Source organism: Protopterus annectens, chromosome 7.part0 (genome assembly GCF_019279795.1).
Source record: "Protopterus annectens isolate FY-2018-M chromosome 7.part0, PAN1.0, whole genome shotgun sequence".
NCBI lineage: Eukaryota > Metazoa > Chordata > Ceratodontiformes > Protopteridae > Protopterus > Protopterus annectens.
In genome coordinates this window covers 1,448,632,637-1,448,656,114 of record NC_056739.1, presented here as the reverse complement: position 1 = coordinate 1,448,656,114, position 23,478 = coordinate 1,448,632,637, and the positions used below count along the sequence as shown (strand labels likewise).

The 23,478-nt window shown below is 39.3% G+C and overlaps 1 protein-coding gene across 1 annotated transcript in view; it reads right to left on the bottom strand.

The window, feature by feature from the left end:
• Positions 1-23,478, bottom strand: part of TRNT1 (tRNA nucleotidyl transferase 1) — a 419,244-nt gene that overhangs the window by 363,210 nt on the left and 32,556 nt on the right. Inside the window, exon 3 of the mRNA XM_044078012.1 lies at positions 209-347. Coding sequence (XP_043933947.1) covers positions 209-347 — 139 coding nt within the window. The remainder of the gene's footprint in view (positions 1-208; positions 348-23,478) is intronic.

Below are 23,478 nucleotides of genomic sequence, written 5' to 3'. Positions count from 1 at the left end.
AATGGAAATCCAGCTCATGGTCCGACTCTTGAATCTGCTACTGTCTTCTAAATCTTTACAATTGTATCAGTGCAGCATGCAGACCTTCATTGTTTCAACATTTTCACTTATACGTCCATTATACACTAGCAGTTCCCCCTTATATAAAGAGCTAAATCACTACTATTACCATGTTTGCTAGCAAATTATACTGTTAGCTGACAGTTACCTAAAAACATTGAGTTTATAGTAAGGTCTCTTCGTTCAGCATCCTTATGCCAATCTGTTGTGAATTCCACTTCAGCATGTCTTCCATCCGTCACTACATCAACTCTGAGTGTAGTAATTTCAAAGTTCTGCTCATGTAACTGGAACATACACACAATATTATGGTTATATTACAATACTGCTTCAAGTAAATGCTAAGAAAGTTTATCAAGTAACAATGCCACCAAGTTTACTAGATTTTATTTAACAATTCCAGCAGATCACTAAAAATCAGAAAGATTATCCATTTCATCAGCAACAAACACACTATATATTCCTTCCCTTTCATTCTTACACGAGAATGGTAAAGGTTAACATTACTGTACACAGCAACATGATCGCAACTCTAAATACAAAAACAAAAAGGAAACATGACCACCGATGTTGAATACATTTCACTCAAGATGTGGAACAGATGCGGAATACTTCTTTATCGATAAGCAAATGAATGGGAAAGGTAAAAATGTAGATGGATAAGGATTATGCTACTATCAGCAAAAGAATGACTACTCATAGGCAAGTAGAAAATTTTGGTAAGACCTCAATAACTGGAGAGGTAACCTAGAAGTTGGATGATAAACATCAGAATGAAGAAATGCATGATCATACACTTGGGATGCAGAGACTACATAACAGTTGGAGAAATTAGCACTCAGTGTTATCTGACTGCAGAAATGCTGCCAAAATATAATCACATCTATTACAGGAGTCAGATAAAAGAATTCAGATATTCACTCTATTGTGCAAATCACTGTTAAGTCTTCACATGGAGTACAGAGCCCAATACAGGAGACAGCATCTCCAATAATACACAGTCACTAAGGAACTGCAACAGAAAGTGAATATTCACATTGTTAAAATACTTACCAACACATAAAAATGGATATCTTACAGATTTTCTGACTGCAGACTTCACCAAAGCTTTAAACCAAGTCAACCATAACCTGCTTCATAACTCCCTCTCACTCTAGCTTTGCTCCCCCATCTTAGACAGAATATCTAGTTACCTCACCAACAGGACTTTACAGTTAAAAGCAACAATATCTCATCACCTCCACAAAATATCACTAGATCTGTTCCCTAAGGTTCAGTCTTCAATTTTTCTGTTCAGTTTATTCTACCGATTTGTATTCTTTAAGCTGATGAATTTGTATTCTACAAAGCAGTTTCTAACTACAAAAGAGTAGCATATAAAGTCAAATACATTCATTATACCATATCCCTGATTGCTTAACAAATAACTACCTATGAATGATAAAATGACCAAAGTAATCTTTTTCAGTACTTCCCATATCTATTTTATTTATTTGCAGTTTGTTTGCCAGGATAGTCCATTGGGCCACAAGAAGCTAGTTTTCAATGGAGCCCTGGGGAGAAAAGTTCCAGAAAAATACAAATACATAGTACACATTGCTCATATACATTACAGATTATCTCATAGGATAAGAAAAGGTTAACAATGATAGAATGCATCAGTATAGTTCATTAAACAATAAAAAACACTTTTGTAAAAAAAAAAAAAAAAAAAAAAAAAAAAAAGCATAACTGTTAAGTAGTTGGTAAAATAGTTCAATAGAGCTGTGGAACTATATGAGGCAGTGATGGCGTACTTAGTTCTAAGAGAGTAGGAAGTGGTATTAGAAGGATTAGGTAGGATGGGAACAGGGGCACTTCCATTGTGAAGTTAGGTGCGAGTGCAGCAAGGTTTTAAAGGCGATGCAGATAGGAGATGGTAGAGAATTCCAGAGGCATGCAAGAGCGAAGGACTTTAGGTGATTCCCCTTTGGACGTGTGGGATTGTGTAATTTAATTAGTTTTTTGGGAATTAGATCTTAGAAGTCATTCTGGTTCATGCATTTCACAGGTAGTGGCTAGGGAGTGACAAAGAGAGGGGCTGTAAATGAGTTTGTGTGCTTGGATGAGCTGGGTATAAGTGAGGAGGTTAGGTAACAGTTGGTTAAGAGAATTACAATGGTGAGAAATGGCTCTATGACCTGCCGCAAATCTTGATATCTTGTTATAGCAAGAGGAGAGTTTTGTTTTGAGGGAGGATTGCAGGTAGGTGAGGACAGATGCACCATATAGGAGGGATGGGATGAAATAAGTACTGGCTAGTATGATGGAAGGAGAGAGATAATGATTATGGCAGTACAGCACACCAATTTTTTGCGGGGTTTTTTGATATTTACTTGTAAATGTTTGTCAAATTTTAGTTGATCATCTACGAGTACTCCTAGTAGTTTAGTGCTAAAGATTATTTCTAGGGGAGTATTGTTTTTGCTGGTGATTACGAATGAGTGTTTATCTAGGGAGGAGGTTTTGGAGGTGGTAAACAATATAAGTTTAGTTTTGGTTGCATTAAGAGTCAGATGGTTGTCTAGCATCCACAGGTCAGTAGAGGAGAAGGCACTCTGGGTAAGCTTATTTAGATTGGGGATAGAAGGGGAGGGGCAGATAATGGTAGAATCGTTGGCATATTGGATGAGGCTGGAGTTTGGAATGGCTTGGTAGAAGTCGTCGATGTATATATTGAATAGTAGGGGGCCTAAAATGGAACCTTGGGGGACACCTGTGGGAGTATTAAGGAAGGGTGAAGTGGCTTTATTCCATTTGGCTGCTTGTTGTCTGGTTGTAAGGTAGTTGGAGAACCACTTGGTACAGAAAGGGGATAGGTTTAGTTTGGAGAGTTTATTAAGAAGCAGGTTGTGGGAAATAGTGCCAAACGCCTTGGAGAGGTCGAGGAGAAGGGTGGACACAAAATGGCCCAAATTGCGGGCTTTGTTAGTTGTTTCAAGGAAGGAGAGGAGGGCAGTGGAGGTGCTATGACCAGTTCTGAATCCATGCTGTGTGGGGGTAAGAAGCTGGTTGTTGATGAAATAGGGTAAGAGTTGCTGGTGGATACATTTCTCAAGAAGCTTAGAAATAGGTGATAAGATAGCAATAGGGTGGAAGTTTGGAATGCCATTATGGTCTACTTTATATAGAGGAATAATAAATAACAATAATAAATTATCACCTCTCCTTACTCCCTATCCTATAATGAAAATTTCTTCTTCCTTTCTCCCACCCTCTTTTCACTTTGCCTCACTCACTCTACCCTCAGACCTATTCACTCTACTATATTCCTCCCTCACATAGAGTACCTATTCTGTCTAAAAATAGGTATGACATAGATGTCACAGGGTCAAAGCACCTCTTTATAAAACGTGTTTCAATGTTTTGTCATAATAACGTATAACAAACCCTATTGTTTAATATTCATTATATATGGAACGTTTTAATCCAGGCTGAACCTGAAAAAAGTCAAGATACATCGCTGTTGTAACTTAGCCAACAAATAAAGGGAAATGAAATCAACCACCCAGAATGATCGTCTCTCTCTGCTTTCAAGTATTTGGGTTTCATTCTGGATCATGCCAGGTCAGCAATGTGAAAGGTAAAATTAACTGCGCCCAGGCTTAAAAACATAAATACTTCCTTACTCAAGAAAGAAGGAATGCTACAGGCAAAACCATTTTACAGCCACAGCTAGAATATTTATTATGACTACAAGCATATGCCTCCATGAAAATTTACAAGGACTACCAGACACTATCCAACAAAATCTGCTGCTTCATTCTCTTCTGACATTAAAAAAAAAACACACACACATCTCTGTATCACTCTCCAATGAGGTGAATGGGTGAATGGCTTCCTGTAAAAGAACATGCCTGCCCTCCTACTTTTTAACTCTACCCAGCCTAAAGGACACTATAAAGTGACAACATTACACCTCTCAATTACAGATTATCTTAAAGGGATATACCATGTCATCTCTACTTCCAAGACAACGGTACTTTCTATACCTTTAAATTCCTTTTCTTCTACTAACCGCAGTTTTCCCTCCTTCCACTGAAACTATGGAAAACATCCCTAAATAAACTTAGAAAACTTCTGTAATCCCCAAATTTAAGAAAAAGAAAACACTGAATTTATTGGAAAAAAGAGCGACATGCACTTGCTTCAATCAACTCCTGTAACTTAAAGTCACAGACCTTCTATTATATTACTTTCCTCTTCTCCAACACTCAACTTTTTCTAAACGACCAATGTCTGCCAATGCCTTTCCTTACTGAATCACACAGTCATTGACATTTTTTTATTTCACAGTCAATTTACAATCTCCCTAAAACAGTCGCTCCTGAGAAAATTATCAACAGGAATGGATATCGCATCACTACCTGTGGAAATTTCATAATTATACATTTCTACAAATATAGATACATCTCCAGAAATTTACTGTATTGAAATGTACTTGTTGTGTCTATGTTGTACCTCTGGAGCTGTGGCAGAAATAGGTTCACTCTTGATCAGTCCACTACCCCAGTTAACAAATATCGATCAATATATTTATCGAATAAATGACTGTAGGCCAAGCAGCTGGATATCTCTTACATAAGATTTCAGTTACCTGAATAACTGAACACAATGTTTCAGATGGCAAAATACTAATGCAGGTCATCCACCATCATGCTGCAGGAGTCCTTCAGGATTAGTCATACGCTTACTGTAGGAGACCCTCAAATTATATACCTCTGTTCTAAGTCCCCTGCTATTCAATATTTTATTAACAACTTACCCAAAGCTTTTCCCCGTTCAACATTTAAAAGTATGCAGATGAGATGCTCATTTACTCTGCCTCCTCACTCAATGAACTTCAGACTACTACTCAGCTTGCTTTCTCTACCACAGAACCCTGGCTAGAACAATATTTCCTGTTCTTAAACCTCCAAACACCAATCTTATTTTATTCACCCTAAAACTACTCACAGATACCTTACAAATACCTGTAGTCTCATCATCTAGTAACACCATAACTGAAAGTCTCTCATACATATACATAAAAGTGAACTAAAATGGCAACTTAAATTGGGAGCTAACAGACCCCCAGATATGAATGAACACCTCTCTATTGTTCCCATTTTAAAGGACAGAACACAAGACCTATACATTTTTTTAGGTTTAAACAGGTATTTTAAACCATAAGTTTATTAATTGTTTCATTTTTACTGTTTTGAACACATTATTTTATGATGAAAACATCTTAACAATTGTTAATTAATTCACTGCTTAACTGTCTGTTAATTGATTGTATTATTTAAACAATATCAACTGGTAAAGCACTTGTTTGTTTGTGTCTTTCGGCTTTTCCCGGTTAGGGGTCGCCACAGCGGAACTCCGGTCTGCTAATGATTGGCAGTAGATTTTTACGTGCAGAGTTGCCAGCCCTGATGCACAACCTTCAACGAAGGTACGGCCATTCACACGTCTCCACACAGAAGACGCTCTAGCTGAGAATCGAACAGGACAGTGTCTTACTGTGAGGCGAAGTCCTGTTGCTTTGGACGAAAGTGCTTACCAAGTCCGTTTTCACTTGGATTACTGTATACAATAAAACTTTGTTTAGATTATCTGGACTTTTTTTTACTCCTTTTGGCTGCTGGTAGAAGGTCTGTTCCTATTGTGAAGTTTTTGTGTGTTATTAGTCCTGCATACTTGACTAACTGGGGATATTATAAATAAAAAATCTAACCATTAAACTTTATATTTAAGATGCCATCAAGACGACCCATCAAAACTATTTTTTTCTATATGCAGCACGACTTTTCCTCACAGGCACATGACATAAGAAAAAAAGTTTCTGCATTTCTGCTTCCTAAACCTTTCAATGCTTCCCCATTTTTAGAAACTTACACACCACTCAAAAAGCCCAAGCTCAAGCAATGTTTAATAAAATCATAGCCCATCTCCCCCACAGATTACATTCCTGCACTTCAATTAAACAGTTCAAACAGATAGAAATATCAAGCTACCTTAATTTCTTCCAATTTAAATCTGCCCAGAAAATCCTCTACTAGTTAAATTAATATCCATTTTTACAGCCCCTTATGCAATGGTATCCTTCCACCAGAAGTCTCTACTACAGAGACAACAACTAACCTGTGCACAAAGTCCTATAGTTTCCACATGGACTCCCTTTAATTTTATCTTTCTAAGATATGGAGCAACACATTCATTACAGTTAGACAGATCTGTAGCCCACAGACATTTAAGCACTCTAAAATCTTTCTTGCTCAACACCAGAATGTGTCCTTTTCAATCAACCCCAGGATAAACTAAACTATTTACCTTCAACATTTATAAAACTTTTTTACAGTTCTACTCATCATACTAGTTGTACTCCTGGAACTTATCAAATTTCGCTGCTTACATAAACAGTATGTAATTGCACAACAGATGGCTATGTATTTTTCCAACTTCACACATTCTTTTTCTCAAATATTTCATGGCCATTCAGCAGCATATAAAGTTCACTGCTTAAAATAACTGTCTTCCTGTCCTTCTCATTCTGAACTAAGGTGTCATGTACCAACTTCCCAAAGAGGGTGGAACTGTCGTACAGGGCATTTGTAAAAGATGCCTTAAAGGACTCAGAAAAGGCACAGAGCTGGACTCAGGCACGACGCCTGATGGCAACGCCTGTACTAGCAGCTCTAGCAGCACCCTCGTCGCATGGGAGAGGAGGCACACAGAGGTGTTGGCAACAGATGTCAGGATGGCCATTCGAGAGGAGAACACTTTCTTCACCCCGACTAACACGGACTCAGGGGCAGACTCAGCGATCTCCTTGACCAGATCTCGCTGCAACCTAATCACTTGTGCCAAGTAATTCAGCGCACGCGGAGAAAATGTCGATGAAGCTTACACCCACTTCCCAAAATGGTCCACCATCCTGGACTCTCGGTCAGGTGGATGAACCATAGAGCTCTCTTGTGTGAGCTCCTTTTTGGTGGCAGCTGCCACCACCATGCCATCAACCAGGGATCCCTTGATAAAATAAGTCCTGTCTGTAGGGGCACTCAAAATTGTGTCCGGGCATTTGGGGATGGGCTCTACCATGTCTGGCTCCTTCCACGCCCGAGATGCAATAAGATCCACTGGTGGATCCATGGGAGGGGACATCCAGGAAGTAGAGAGTCCTGCACCAAATGCCTCCAGGAATACAAATTCGTCCAGGTTAGGTTTTTGGGCAGACCGCCTCCCATGCTGGCGGAGGATTTCCATGAAGTCTCCAAAGGAGACATCCTCAGAGGTGACTGAGGGGAGCAACCTTCCCCTTCCTCCAAATTGGCGTCTTCTGTGAGGGACTCCAGTGGGAAGTCCAAGTACTTCCTTTTGCATGTACATTTGCGAAGTACTTCATCAGTGGGGGTCTCTGGGAAGGATTCGCCAACATCTCACTGTTCCCAAGTGGGAGCTCCCGGGGGCAAAGAGGCAGCAGGTTGTCCCTGAGGTGGCAGGATGGCTGGATCCGCTCCAGAAACAGAGAGAGCTGGGGCGGACTCCGAAGACAAGAGCATCAAGAGTCTTGATGGGAACGAGAGGACCCTCTCCACCACTTTGAAAGCCGAAGGGGAAAGGACCTCCTGAGAAGGGACAACCAAAGGAGCTGTAACCCTCTGACCCAATGGGGGAGCTAGAGTCGAACCTCCAAGCACTGAGATTCCAACAGGAAGGCTCTGATATGAAAAACTCTGAGCCAACACCATCCCCTCAGATCTGTAGCTGAGGCTACAGCTCCGAGAGCCGGATGGATCCAAGCTGGTTAGATCCAACATACTCAAGGCCACGGCCAGCATCGAGGTACACAGTACCATCACAGCCAACCCCTCGATGCAGAGTGTGCCCTCAGAACCAAGGGCTTTGAAACCGGGGGGTGGATCAAAGAAGGATTAAAAGGGATGAATGTGGACTGCATGTCCCCCATGCCGGAGGGAGAGGGGGTAGGCAAGACTCCCATCTGTATCTGGGTGCAGATAAGCTTCTGCATCATCCTGTCCACCTCTACTTTAGAAAGACTGCGGGTGGATCAGGAAGATGAGGCCACCGACACCAGCCTAGAGGGGCAGTGAGGGTAAGCCTGTGCCGGCGACTGGGTCCAAAGCTCCTCAGGCTCAGGGGAAAACCGAAGGGAATGGTGCCGGGAAGACTCTATCCTCGGAGCCAACCATACTTTCACTGGAGGACATGCTGAGGATGAGCGATATGGGGATCGCTTCCTTGTCCTGTCCTTAGACTTAGAAGACTTGTCTCCATCCCCAGACTTCTTGGCGGGAGGTTGAGTCCTAGAGGCTGGGGTGGAGAGCAGATGCCGGGGCAGAAGAGACCTGGGCCCCGGTGGTAGAAGGGGGGGACAAGGCCCTTCAAAATTAACTTATTCCTCCTGTCCATGTGTGTCCAGGGATTAAACCCAGCACAGATGGAGCAGGAGGTCTCCAGGTGGGCAGCCCCAAGGCATTCAATGCACAGAGTGTGGCCATCAGCTGGAGAGAAGCTTGTGGCCACACACTGTGCATTTGCAGAACCCTGGTTTGGGGGTCTCAGACATACTCAAAAACTGAGAGAGACACACACACACACACATATATATATATATATATATATATATATATATATATATATATATAGACCACACATACTAGACAAGGAAAGATTTTTTATTTTTTACTTTTTTGAGAACTGTCGCAAAGAGTGTGAGGGGAGGTAGCAGAATAGAAAAGGGAAACATTTTAGAGAAAGTTTCTACAAACCAGTTAGTATGGCCCTAGATAATGTCATGTCAACAATTACAACTTACTTAGGGTTAACTAAATTATCAGGCTCATTACTACATGATGGAATTGTTGAAGTTGAACTTTACCATCAAACTTTGCATTACCAAATGGAAAACTGAAAGAGGAAGCAACTAAGGGTGCAAGTGCTATATTACTTATCTGAATGGACAGCTTTTTAAAAGGAGAGCTCTACAAGGTTCCATTTTGGGGCCATGTCTATTCTGTTTTATTTTCAACACACTTCCAATGACAAACACATACTAGATTTCTAAGTATGCTGAAAACCATAAAATCTTGCCTTTTTTTTCACCACATAGAATGGTACAACTACAGTAAGCAGTTACTTGGACTATCAGTTAGTGGGCAGTTACACTTGGTGTCGATTTCAGTGTTTATAAATGAAAAATACATGAATTTTGGGTATCATAAGTTACAGCCACAAATACATCTTGACAACAAGACCACAGTCAGGGAAATACAAATTAAACATAGACTTATAGCTCGTAACAGCCTAGGCTTTATGGAGAATGCTTTCTAAAAGCTAAGGATATGAAGTTGGTTGGGAGGATAAACAAGCCAATATGTGCCACAGGATGCTATGATTTTATGCAGCCAGATCAAAACCCTCATGTGACTTATATTAGTAGATGGTTTCATTTACAATATGTGAGCAGAAAGAAATTAACATTTTACTGATGTATTTAGTGTTTGTCTGCTATCAGGATAGTGGACTGAACAATGAGGACCTGTTTTCAGCCACAGCCTTGGAGATATAAAATGGAAAGATATTACAGAGAAAACTGAACAGCAACATTGCACAACAAGTTTGCAAAACACCTGCTACAGCTATTAAATGCACAGAAAGAATAAATGCTTGCAATCGAAGTTAGATTTGTTATATATCCTTTTGAGCATTTAATGAATATGTAGAGAAAAAAATCTGTTGGTCTGAAAGGGGAATCTGTAACTGCAGTGGTCTGAAAACAATGGCAGGTGAACTTTTTTTTTTTTAAATTGTGGTTAGTTAAAAGCAAAATAGAGGAAATTCAATAACATATTATCAACAATGGATGACCTAAGCATACACAAATGAACTTCAGGTGCTGAGTTTGTAAGGTGTTAATTACAGACTTATAAGGGGAAACTACACCTGACTAGACATTTGGTGTGATGTTAGTACAAGACTTACCAAAGCAAGATTTGTATAGTAAAAGAAGTCGTCAAAGATGAAACACGGAGTAGTAATGGGTCTATAATTTTACAAAAAACAAACAACAGTTACTGCAAAACAAGGTTTAAGTTCACTGAATATCACTAGCAGAAAGGATAGATACAATAACTAAAGAACAAACCACCACCAGAAAATAGTTATCAAAAAGCCTCAGGCACTTCTGATTAAAGAACAAGAGTGGACAGGAAACAGGAAGTACAGACATAAAATAAAAGAAATACAATCTGAGAGCATAGGACCACCTAAACATACAGTAATCTGAAGACAAAGACAACTACAGTAGGGTTGTTATGAAATTAAAATAAAACAGTAAAATATTGAAAGCCAAAACAGGAACCATGTCTTCAACATTTTCCTAAAATGTCACAACTACTAATTTCAGCTTCTTTTACAGACAGTCTTTGCATAATACATCTTGACAGGATACACCACTCAGAATGTGAAAAAAAACTTTTTTGTTAAAACTATTTTTTGTTAAAATGTCACAATACAGTGGTTAAAATGCTGCCTCATATAACTTTGTTACCCTGTCTGGTTCATGGCTGAACTGCCTTCTGGGCAAACTACGCATGCCCTTCCTTTGTCTGTTTGCATTTCTAACGTGCTTAAGTTATCTATCACAGCTCAAAGATACAAAGCAAGCAGACAGTGACCACAACATATTTTATTATAGTATTGAACCAAGCGCCTCTCATCCCCCCAAAAACATGCTTTAGGTTGAACCCAATGTCTAACTGCTCCCCATTTTCAATTCAAAACTATAACATTTGAAATATGCTGCATTTTCCTCATGCACATACATACTTCCCATCCAACACGATCCTCCCATTTTTCAAAAGGATATCTCACACAGAAATATCCTACTGAAAAACTGGAGGATCTTGTTGGACGACCCTTCTATCCAGCAAAAAATTAGTCCTAGCCTTGGGTTGATTTTTAAAAGAGGGAACAACCTAAACAATATTTTTGAAAATACTAGTGCGTATCCTTTAAAAGTGGGAACGACGAAATGTGGCAGGTGCAATTTCTGAATTTATGAAGGTTGCTAATTCCTTTATTCTTAATAATGTAACATACCAGATTTGAGGTAAATACAATTGTGAAAGCTGTGGTATTGTGTACATTGCCTTATGCCAATGTTGCCCAGGGTTTTATATAGGGAAAACAGAGAGACAATTTAAACAGAGTATACGAACACCAATATAATATTGGGAAAGCTAACACTACGAATGCCTTGGCAAAACATGCCTTTGATAACCCTGGCCATTCTTTCAACTACTTAATAACTGACAATGTTAGTAAGAATATCAGAGGAGGTCCCTGGCCTCTTCATTTAGAGGAAAGGGAGCTTTATTGGCAGCTCAAAGTTAATGCTTTTGCCAGTCCTGGCCTTAATGACCAGTGCTCTTTGAAATGTATTTTACGTTTAAAAGCTTTAGAAAGATAAAATATTTGTAAATATTAAAGTCAAGTATATTTACTCTGTTTAGTATATGTATTTGTAATTTTAAAATATGCATGATAGGTTGTGAAATTTAATTTTACCAACTAAATTACGTATATGAAGTGTCAATGGGGAGAATATGCCTTTTACCTACTACAATAATGTATATGAAGTGTCAATGGGGGGAATATGTCTTTAAATTGCTATTAGGGGAAGTTATGTCATTGTGTTTGAATTATTTATACTGGTTTTTCATGGTTTGTAACTGTCTGATGAAGTTCTTTCATTTGGTTTGGACGAAAGCGCTAACCTTGATTGTATAACCTGTATTGATTCTTCGTTGATTTTTCATGGATAAACTGTGGATGTACCTTTTATGAACCTTGCCTTGAGTCTTTTTTGAGTAGTTATATTTGTTGTGTTTTTAGTTGATTTCTTTCCATCACACATTTTTTAATCTTATGCAATACAGAAAAAACAAGTCTTTAACTTAAGTTTCTATATGCCTGATGTTGTAAACTATACACCAGAGTCCCAAATTATAAAAAATATATTGTTTCCATGATGCCATTGAGCGCTTTTTCAACGCTTCATAAGTTAAGTAAAATAAAAGTTTCAAAACTAACCCTGCAAAAGTCTTCTCTTCCCAGGTGGTGTATTAATACTCTTCTGTCCTGTACTTTAAACGCCAAAGGTAAAACAATACTGTCCATTACTTCATACCTATCAATAGTGTCACTGTTCTTTGTTTTGATTCTTAATACTGGTCTTCTCCTCTGGTTTTGTTGCCATTGCATCAGTTCTCGTCTTCTTTCAATCACAAGATCTTTCTTGCCTTTGTTTACCACTTCTACATATGGAAAGTTTTTCCTTACTGCTCACACAACCTCTATGTGGTAGAAGCATGCTTTTAAAACCAGCTACTACACTGGACAAGCATAACCCAAGCTGTTGTCAGCACTTTCCTGTAATCCAGCTCCTTTTCTCAGCTCATCTGGCAGCACTTCCTGTTACCTCTGCCATCGTGTGGTACACTACAGCACTCAACTTACTTCCTCATCAGCAAAGGGATTACCATTATCCATCATATCCATCAACAGAGGACTTTCCAGAAGTGTTTTCTCCAACTCTGTAACAACAATCTCCTCTCTTCCAGAATCTGCTTGGGATAATTAAGTATACTGCATCATTATACTCTCAGCTTGCACTCTCCATTCCTTCTTCTTAGAAAACTCTGACCTTGGCATCAGCCCTCTCATGCCACCTAGTGGTCCAAAAGAGTAGGCCAAGTTCCTGGTGCCCTGGCCAAATTTCCCCTAGTCAGTATGAATACCACCTTAAGTCTCCCCTGAAAAAAGCCTTTGGTCTAGTGGCGCTCAAAGTACAAATAAAAAGATAGACTTTGAGGAAATAAGAGGAGCATTTAATAGCAAGTTTATGGAGGTCAGTATTTTTTCATACAAGAGTTTGAAAGTAAGTGCGTTTAGAAGCACAGAGGCTCTAGCATTAATTTTACCTCACTCAGTCAGAATGGTGTACTGATTTTACTGCAGTATGACAGCTGAATAAAAAGCATTTTATTTTCAACAAATTGCAGCTATGTGGTATTTTCTGAGGAGTAGAGTGATATGACTACAGCTTGTGCTCTAGTCTGGGAAGAAGCAAGTTAAGTTCACCAGGAAAAGTACATAGAAAACAAAGTATGTTAAAACAGCTAAAACCACTGCCTTCTTTAATGACATACTCTCCTATACATCAACAATTGTGCCCTTTTTCTTCTTGTAGGTAAGCTATAGTTATTGCTAACCTACACTCCTCCATCATATCTCGAATGGGTATTAGTCAACAAAGATCCTTAGTCTTACATAGGTGGCCGTCTACCTGACAGCCTCAGTGACCATACTCCAACACTCCTCCTAAGACACAACTTAAACAGTGTTAAACCCATTATCCATAGGCAAATCCGAAACACTGCAAACTTTAACCCTCTCTCCTTGATCTCATCCCTTCAGAAATGAAAAATGTAACTGGACTCCACTAAAACTCCTCAAACTAGATGAAACCCTCCACTTCTTCAACAGCACCTTCCTAAACACCCATGCCCACATATGAAATGCCAGAGTCAAAACACAGAACCTCCCATGGCTAAAAAGAAGCACCAGGGTACTAATTAAAATCAGAGATAAGGCCTGGGAACACTGGTACCCAACAAAACAACCCTCCTCCAGGCAATCTTTCCTTGAGTTGCGTAATGGGGTCAAAAAGCAAATAAAAAATGATAAAACCAAATACTAATCAGTCCACCCTAAACTCCTCCCACCACAACCCTACACAGTTCTGGTCCACAATAAACTCCATTCTCCACCCAGGTAAAGTAGGCACCCCCCCTCCACCATACCCCATTCCTCTAGCAGTATTGCCAACTCATTCAATAAACACTTCACTGAAATCATTCTGTCTTTAGCCAAACAGTACAACCCTCCACCCCCCACATCCAAACCAAACACTCTTCCCTCCGCCTTTTCGTTCTACTCAGTACTCACCTCCTATATAAAAAGACTTCTATCAAAACTTAAGCCTACAAAACTAGCAGCTAACAATCTCCCATCTGAATACCTAAAAATAGCAGCTGAAGCCCTAGCTTATCCAGTTTCTATTTTAATTAACCGGTCCATATCTGAAAGCTACGTCCCCACACTGGGGAAAGTATCACACATGATTCCCCTCTATAAAGGTGGGTCCTCCACTGAACTTTCCAACTACTGTCCCATAGCCATCCTTTCTCCACTTTCCAAGAGACTTGAGAAATGCATAAACTCTCAAATCTTAGACTTCCTCTCAGCCAATAACCTCCTCTCCAGCACCCAACGAGGCTTCTGGCCAGATCACAGAACTACTACCACCTTGCTCTCTTTCACCAACACAATCTTTCATCATAAAAACAATGACATGTTCTCCACTGCTATACTTCTAAATCTATCAAAGGCTTTTAACACGGTCTCGCACAAAATACTAATCTCTGTTCTCACTAACCTATCCTTTTCCCGATCAGCTACTTACTGGTTCCACATCTATCTAACTGGCTGCCAACAATCAGTTGCTTGTAATAATAATCTCCTCAACTTCCTGCAACACTCGGTATGCTCCTAGGCTCCATCCTTGGCCACTTACTATTCGCCCTTTTCACAGCCACCAAGCATGCTTCTCTTATACAGTATGCAGATGACTCCACCCTCATCTGCTCTGCCCCAACTATACCTGAACATCATACAGAAAGTATTTTCCTCTGTTGAAAGCTGGCTATCTAATGCCCAGTTATTACTCAATCCAAGCAAGACTAAACTCCTTATCTTCCAACCCACCAAATCTATCCAAATTACCCGCCCCCATTTCAATATTCTAGCCAAAGACAATGTAGTCATCTCCCCAACAGAGCATACCAAACTACTTGGTGTGGAGATTGACAGCAAACTCTCAGATATTTTATGGTAAGAGATATGTGGGGGGTCAAAAGTACACAAAAAACTAGGTGCATTCTATAGAAACAAGCAATACCTCACCAAGACAGCTAGAATTTCTGTTGCCAATTCCTAATTGATCTCCACTTTATCCTACTCCTCTTCTATACTTACCAACCTTAGACAGTCAGACCTAAACAAGCTTGAGGCTTGCTACAATAAAATTGCTAACTTTGCCACTGGCACATCCTATCATAGCCACCAATGTTATCTCACTTAGAGAACTTGACTGGCTTGAACTCCCTCAACTTCTTCACCTGAATTAAATCCCACTTGCCCACAAATTAGTAAACCATCCTCCTAAAATCCCATCCCTTCAAAACCTTCTCCAACCCTACTGCTCCACCAGATCACTATGCTCCAGCAGCAAAAATCTACTTCTCATCACCAAAGCCAAAAACTTGGCAGGAGAAGCACTATTCTCCTCCTCCATATCCAGACTATGGAACAATACCCCCCCCCCCATATCCACATTACCTTCTAGCAGCCACTTCAAGATAAAAATGCACTGGCTATGGCGTTGTACCAATTCCGACTAAAAATCCTCCCTTCTCTCTCCCCCACGCCTAGCCCCTGCCTTATGCATCCTAAACATTACCTGCTTGAACTTATTAGAACATTGCAAATAATACTGAGGTTTTACTAGTTTGGAACAGCATCTGGTTGAGCTTAGTACCATCTGCTACATTCAGCCTACATTAATTCCTAGCCTCTAGCCAGATATTGCCAAGTCTCCTATGCAATTCTAGTGTTTTGTCTATTGTATGTATTCTTCCTGAATATTGTAAATTCAACTGCTCTTGTAATCTGCTGTTCATTTACTGTTATATGGAGCTTTTCTCCCCAGACCTCTGCTGAAAAAGGACCTGTGTCCAGTCAGATCTTCCTGGTAAATAAAATAAATAGTTTTAAAAATCTTCCGTCAACGCCAACATTAAGACAAATTCTGTTTCTTTTAAGTTTCAAGTTCTTTCATCATTCCCATTACAGAAGGCACAGAAGTCTATCTGCTCTTTCACTTTTTACTTGTCCTGCACGTAGACCCATATATCTGGCCAATTTGTTCTGAACAGAGGCCATAGTCTTTTCCTTCTTGCTTCTCTGGTACTCCATTAATGTGAATATTCTCCCATTGTCCTGTCTTTAAAGTTCACTCCTCTCTCCCTTGGCTTCTCTAACTCAATAGCATTGTAGGCATTTTATCTTTTAAATCTTAATTCTCCTTTTGCAATGATTTAGTGGCATTTTGTGAGTTCAGAGCATCTGCCAGCTCATCCTCTTGCACTTTAGTTTCTGCTAGTTAAGTTGCAAGCTGCTCACATATTTTTTTATACTTCACATTTTTTGGTACATTTTTACTTTCAAATTATATATGACTAGGTACTCTATTAGCCACATCAGTTATCTTTGCTTGATGTGTGGTCTGTCTTCTTTAGCAATACGTTTTTGTATTTACAACTTATTTCTTGTCCTCGTCTGCTTCTAACTATTTCAGGGCATAAAATTTTGCAGCACTCTCTTTCTTACGCTGTAAAAAACAAATGCTTCCACAGTTTTACTATGTTTTTGACAAAATGACAAAATGTTACTTGCAGCACAACCAAAGACCATTATCCCCTTCTCTTGACATCATCACCTGAAGCTTGTTTACTTTTGAACAATTTAATAATTCCTTCTCATGCACTTATGCTAGTTCAAATGTTAAGTGCTCAATTTTCAGTGTAGTGCACCCTCACTATGACATCTTGGATCCACCTAATCCAGTCATTACTAGAGCACCTAGACTATCCAACCACTAGTGTTTTGCAGACTTCCCAGAAAGCACATCCACCAGGAATGTTTGCAACAGCAAAGGGTTTATTTTGTTATTGGCAGAGAGAAACCCCCATTGCTGTCTCCACTGTGAAGTGTTTTTCCCCCTTTATGATAAAGGCTTAATGTTTTACTGGTATAAATATTAATTTGCTAGCCATCTTTGGCTTCCATGATGCAGAGGATAGGGAGTATTTTGAAATTAGTTAATATCTTCATACACAAATTTTTCAACAGAGGCTTGCATACCTAGGAATGTTCTGTGATTCCCCCTTGGGATCACAATTTGGTCTGGAAGAACACAACTTGTTTTCACTCATGACATCCAGTTCAAATTATCTGAAGCTTCTGTTGTGAGGAACTATTACTTCTTGTGCTAGATACCACTCTAATAAGGACTCGCGAGTTTCATATTTTGCCAAATATTGAGCCGGGTACTGTTGTCTCCATCAAGACCAATTCTTCATTTCCTTCTCAGGTCGTTTTTGTTCAGAAAAAGTTACTGGTTGATTCATCTTCTGATTTTCATGCTAGGTAAAAGTGTGTGTTATGCACACTATAGAAAGAAGTCTCCCTCAGCAAGACAAACACCTGGTCTTTTTCTTTCATTGAAGTTAAATAGACAGACACATGTATAAGCAGTGCTTAGATAAGTGGCTGGTAACTGTATCTTCCTTTTGCTGTGATGAGCACAGAAGGCCCATAGAGATGACATCTAAAGCTCATTGCACCAGGATTGCGCATTGTGTATAGCTTCCTTCAGGAACACATTTGCAACTGGAATACATGGTCTGCTTTGCATACCTTCTCTGAACACCAGAATTTGGATGCCTGCCTTCTTTGGTGTAGCAGTTTTGGACCTGACTGCATCCCTAATAACATGAGCTTGACTAGTAGCTCATGCTTTGCAAGATTTAGCCTTTGAAGACTGGAAGTAATTATCGGAAACTGGCTTGCCTATTCCAAAGGATGGTGTTTTGAAAAGACCTGATGCAAGAGTGCCATCTGTTGAAAGCTTGGTAGCACACATCTTTGGTTTGGGGTTAAGGGAGCTCAAGCTCACCAAGGACAGCACTGTTGTTTAACTGGGATCCACAGCTGGAAGTACTCCCTTGCACGGGGCCCAGCAATGGGTGTGTTGTACACTGTCTACTGCTATGCAAGATGAAGAGTTAGGTGCAGATACAAAAATCCAGTGAACATAGAGGATACCATACCAGAGACAGACTCATCTTTCCATCAAGTCAAATTTACTACAGATCTCCATCTACTTAACTTCTCTCACCAGCTGGCTTTTGTCCAATTAGAAAGCCTGTCACTGAAACCTGTGGTGAGGGGGTACTATGAGACATATCAGAACATAGCATGAGCTGAAAATAAGATAAAAAGAGAAGAAATCAGATGTTTGGTTTAGGCCTATCTTGTCCCTTTTTAGTGCTGTCCTTTACAACAGATCTAGGATAACTTTTTCAAAGGCTCTTCTGGTGGTCCTCCTCCAGGTTTATTGAATTTATTTATTAAAAGTGCTACTTGGATCTCTGCGTGGATCTTGCTGCAAGGCTGTCTAAAATAAAATGCAAATATTATACAAAGTTCCAACCACAGCCCTGCATCTTGTAAACTGGCACTGGCAGCAGGAGAGGTCTCTACCAATTGTTTCTTTCTTTGTAGTACTCTTGCTTATGCTGGTGACCAGATCAGATCACTGGTACTCTATACCTGTTTTCTGTTAAGTAACTATAATTTTAACATTTATGTAAAAGACGAGAAATGGAGGGAGAGGGAACAATGTCCCGATCAGTTTGTAGCAAGAAAGAAAGAGAAGGGAGAGTCGCTCCGTTTTTTTTGGAGAAAAGGATGAAATAAAACTGAAGAACATACAGCTGGATCCTGGTTTTGAAACCATTTGTCACAATTTCATCTCAGTAACTCTCAACACATTTTCTTTTTCTGTCAGTGTATGTAATTGTCATGGTGAAAAAAGGCCTTATCAGTACTTACTACAAAGTAAAATTGTATTTGTATATACCATCTACCCTAGATGCTAGATGATTCTGATAAAATTCATAGGGTGACCTATAAACTCCAGAATCTGCTGTATGCAGTACTATGAGGTAATAAGGAGCTTCCAACCCAATGGTGATATGTTATCTTATCTTGCTTGTGATTGCCTAATGGGCATGGGTTGCAGCTATAAAAGGTCTTTGGACCAGTACACTAACTAACTAACCTACCTAACCATATCTCAGCACTGGATAAAAGCTTTGTAGCCTACACCCTTTATTGTCATCATAGCATAATACGGCTTATAACTTTTAGATTTTGTTTTCTCTCTCTAAAATGTTTCACTATATCCTGATGATTAAAAATTTAACCTTGTGTGAGCTAAGAATTCATATCAGTTGATCAGAGAGTATCAGTTGATAGGAGAAATTTCTACCAGTGCTTACAGGTAAGCAGCAGTTATTTAACTAGATACTGACTATAATAACAGATGTTTCCATCTTATTACAGTTATCTCCAAAAGAAGAAAACTTATTGTTAACATACCAGATAAGTATGGAGGCTGTGGTAAAATTACCAAACTCATTTTATCAGTATATGCCAATTACTACTTTTTGTATTAGTACTTGGGGTAGGTTAATGACTAGCAGTAAATTCTGCTCAAGGCAGGAGACCAGAATGTCAAACACTGCCTCTGGCCGAAATGAGGTAATTTTTTGGGTGGGAGACGAGAAAGGCAGGCTGTTTGTGAAAGCTAAAACATTAAAGGTTGCTGCAGTCAGACAGTAATGACTTCATGAACAGGATCAGTACATAGTCTGTATTTGAAAGTGACTGACAACTGTTGTCACTTTATTATAGTCAAGTAGTTTTTGATTTAGCTTATCAATGCTAGTGCAATCATATATGCGTTGGGGAGAAACTGTATAAGCTGGGATTTTTAGCCTTGCATTTGCTCCTTTGATTTTAGTACTTTACCTAATTCAGAGTTACTACAAAATGTAATTTAAATAAATTCTGCAGTGTCTGTAACTGATTTGTCTCCATTTATTAACAGATGCACACCACATCTCTGTAGAGTTTATCTATCTAGAGCACTGCTCAAAACTGATGTTTTTCACTCAGAGTGGAACTGCAAACGGGTTTGGTGTGGAAACATTTGTAGTGGTTTCAAATGCAAATTGGTGTTAGTTCCATATAGTAAAGCAGTCACATTTTATATTAAACAGTACAGTGGTTTTGTTTATTTTCACTTTTTTACTTGATTCTGATGTTGTAAAAACTTGTGCAATTTCACTGTATGCTCCTCCACTTTGACCATTTACATTTAAATCAAGCAGTGTGTACTTTAACTATGCCTTTTTAACATCTCCTTCTGGGCATCAGTGTTATATTTCATATTTCTAAACACAGTGTCTTGATTCAGATTTACTTACCATTTGCCATAACTTTTGTTACCGCAAGTTCAGTTACGTGCCAGTATGATGCTGTTCATGCTGAAATCTAATCACTGTAATCTAAGCAATTCTGGTGCCCTGTTGTACTGAAAAAAAAACTGATTTTTTTTTTACGTTCTCCTCCCTGCCCTTCTCTCTATACTTTTCTTGCCCTTTAGTGGCTCTGTGTACTTTTATTGACCTTGACCTGCTACAGCAACACAGCTGAACATTCAACTGTGCTGTGTGGTGCATGGCTTACTGCACTTTTATTTCCCTTTCTTCAGCTACAAATTTCCCTCTATGTGGACTGATTACTCACCTTCACACACCTCTCTATTTTTTTTTTGGGGGGGTGTATATAAATCCAGAAAGCCAGCTCATGTCACGATGCCCCTGTTTCTCTTTTGAAGTGGCTCAGCTCTGGCATGCCTGCTTAGCTACTACTTGACATCCTTCATAAAACAGTATATCCTCTGTCGTATACAATGGAGTCCCACCCGATGCCCAGAGATAACACAGGAAGTCCATGAAATTCACTAGCTGCTCTATCTATTTAAAGGCCTAACAGCGCTGTATGTCACTGGATTTACCCTAAGATTTCTCATATGGATATAATCCAATACCTTAAGGTATTGTTCCTACTCTATTTCCACAAGTAAGCTGCAGCACACCTACTCCTAGTTCCAGTCTCACTCTCTGCTCCCTTTTCCTACTCCCATTCCTCCCACCCCTGCTTCGTTTCCTTTACACCTACATAATACCCTCCCTTAAACTGCACCACCCAGTTATCATAACATTTCTCGATTACATCCTCCTATTCATCCAGTCCTTACCCTAACCCCACCCCTACACAGGACTCCCTCTCCCCTCTTTTTTATCAGTCATCATCTACCCTTCTTATTTCATTCCACTGACTCTCATCAGTTGTCTTCTCTTCCTATTTCATTCCACTTCTGTTTACTAAATACTTCTTCATGCAGCTATCCTTTTTATTTTCTCATCTCTCCCCTGTCCACACTATAACATACCACACGCATACCACTCACTATCACCCACTACCCATTTCTTTGTTGAAATAACCATTTGGTGGACTACTTACATTTATCTACACCCCTCCCTAAAAAGGCACTAATCCTTTCCCCATACTCTTCCTCAACTACTACATAGTACAGGTTTATTAAGAAAAAAAAAACGCAAACCATGCTTAAGCTTACACCTATGTTACTCATATCTTCTGCTGATGTATATGCCAACCACATTCCAGCCCTACCTTTCACCACATTATTCCAAACATTTTAAAAACCTCTCTCAAATGAACACTGGCAGCATAAATAACAAATTGTCCAAAATGGAATGTTGGCCTGTTCATCATGCTTCCAAACTTGTATCCATTTCTGAATTTTGGTTCAAGGACTCCACCCACATTCTACCATATTTCGTCTCTAGCTTTGATATCTTTTCTGGCGATCATCATGTCTCTTTGTCAAAGAGATGGCACTATGCTTTTCATCAGAAACAATGCAAACCTTTCTTCCACTCAAAGATAAAGGTGATTCCACATTGAATGTTAGCCCTAGCTGTCTTCTAGTCCAATTATTATGTAGTAGCCATGATAAGATGCTAATCACAATTGTGTGTATTCTACCCCCCTCCCCCACCATTATCCTACTGAAATCAAACCATACCACTATCCTTCAGCACACCACCACTAAGAAACTGATGTTCCTAGGTGATCTCAGCCTAGATTGGTTTGGCTCCCCTAAGCCCCATTTTGACAGAATAATCCCAACATATAACTTCTCCCAAATGGTAACCAGTTGGACTAGGCCTAACACACTCAACTCCATATTTATACTCTTTAGTGTAGTTCTAAAAATTATACCTGAAAACTGCAACAATTACAAATTGCTCTTAACTCCCTCAGTGGTCACTGTCCCACTTTCTCATCTTGGTCACTCTAGTTAACTTATGGAAGGTTTTTGGTGTTAAAGTAGAACTATCCCTGAAACCTCTGTTGACAACCTCAATGCCAAACTTAAAACAGTTGGCTGCTTCTTGCTATACAACTTTTAATACATTTTCTGTTTTTTCTACTTTCTATAACCTACTTGACCACTAATCAAGACAGATTGCACCCTCTCAAAAATTAGATAACTGGCTGCACCTTCTCCGTGGATAACAGACAAAATTAGACAGCTTATAATAACCCCAAAGTAAGTCCTGGGCTGAATGGAAGTCCAAACCCTCAAACTTGATTATCAATATTTACAGAAAAATGAAAAAAAAAAAAAAGAAAGCAGACTAGCAACTAATCAAACTAGAGCTGAATACTGCAGATCTACGAAAACTTTTCAAGAAATTCTGGAAAATCCTGAAAAACCTTGCCTCATTCAAACCTGAATTCAAGCCTTAAGCATCTTTTCTCGTCTTGAGACAGTAGCAGCTATTCCATAACCGGACAGTACAAGCGCTTTCATAATTCCCCTCACATACCACCAGCAAGATCCTTACACAAAGTACTCAATTACCCTCAATTTTACTTCAAAGTGATCACCATTACAAAAAAGTCCAGAAACACTCTGATAAAAACAAGTGCACATATCAGCCTTTCTTCCACAATAATTTCAAATTTGGTAGTGCACTACCTTGCAAACCATTTGCCTTTATATGCAGTCTAATATTCATTACTAAAATTTCCACACACTGCTTTAAACATGGTTTAGCCCTTCAACTGGCAAAAGTCCCCAACTCCGCTTCAGCCACGATTTCTCATTCTGTTTCTAACCTTTGCTACTTCACTAAAATCCTTCAAAACAATGCTTATTATAAATTTCTTCACTACGTCACAGAATATAGGCAGTATGGTTTCCACTCCAGTTACAGCAGCAATACTGTCAACTACAGTCTCAACAACCATGTTCTCCAACATGGAGCATGGCTGTATAACTGCAGTTAAGCCTTTAACACTGTTGATCATACAGTCCTGCTTCAGAAAAATACAAAGGCAGGGTTTTCCTCTGAGGTAATATTACAGTTCTCCATCTTCCTTTGTATTCACACATTCTCTGTTAGGACTTAACAACACCTCTGTAATATCGAACAAAGGCATTCCAAAAGGGTCATTATTTGT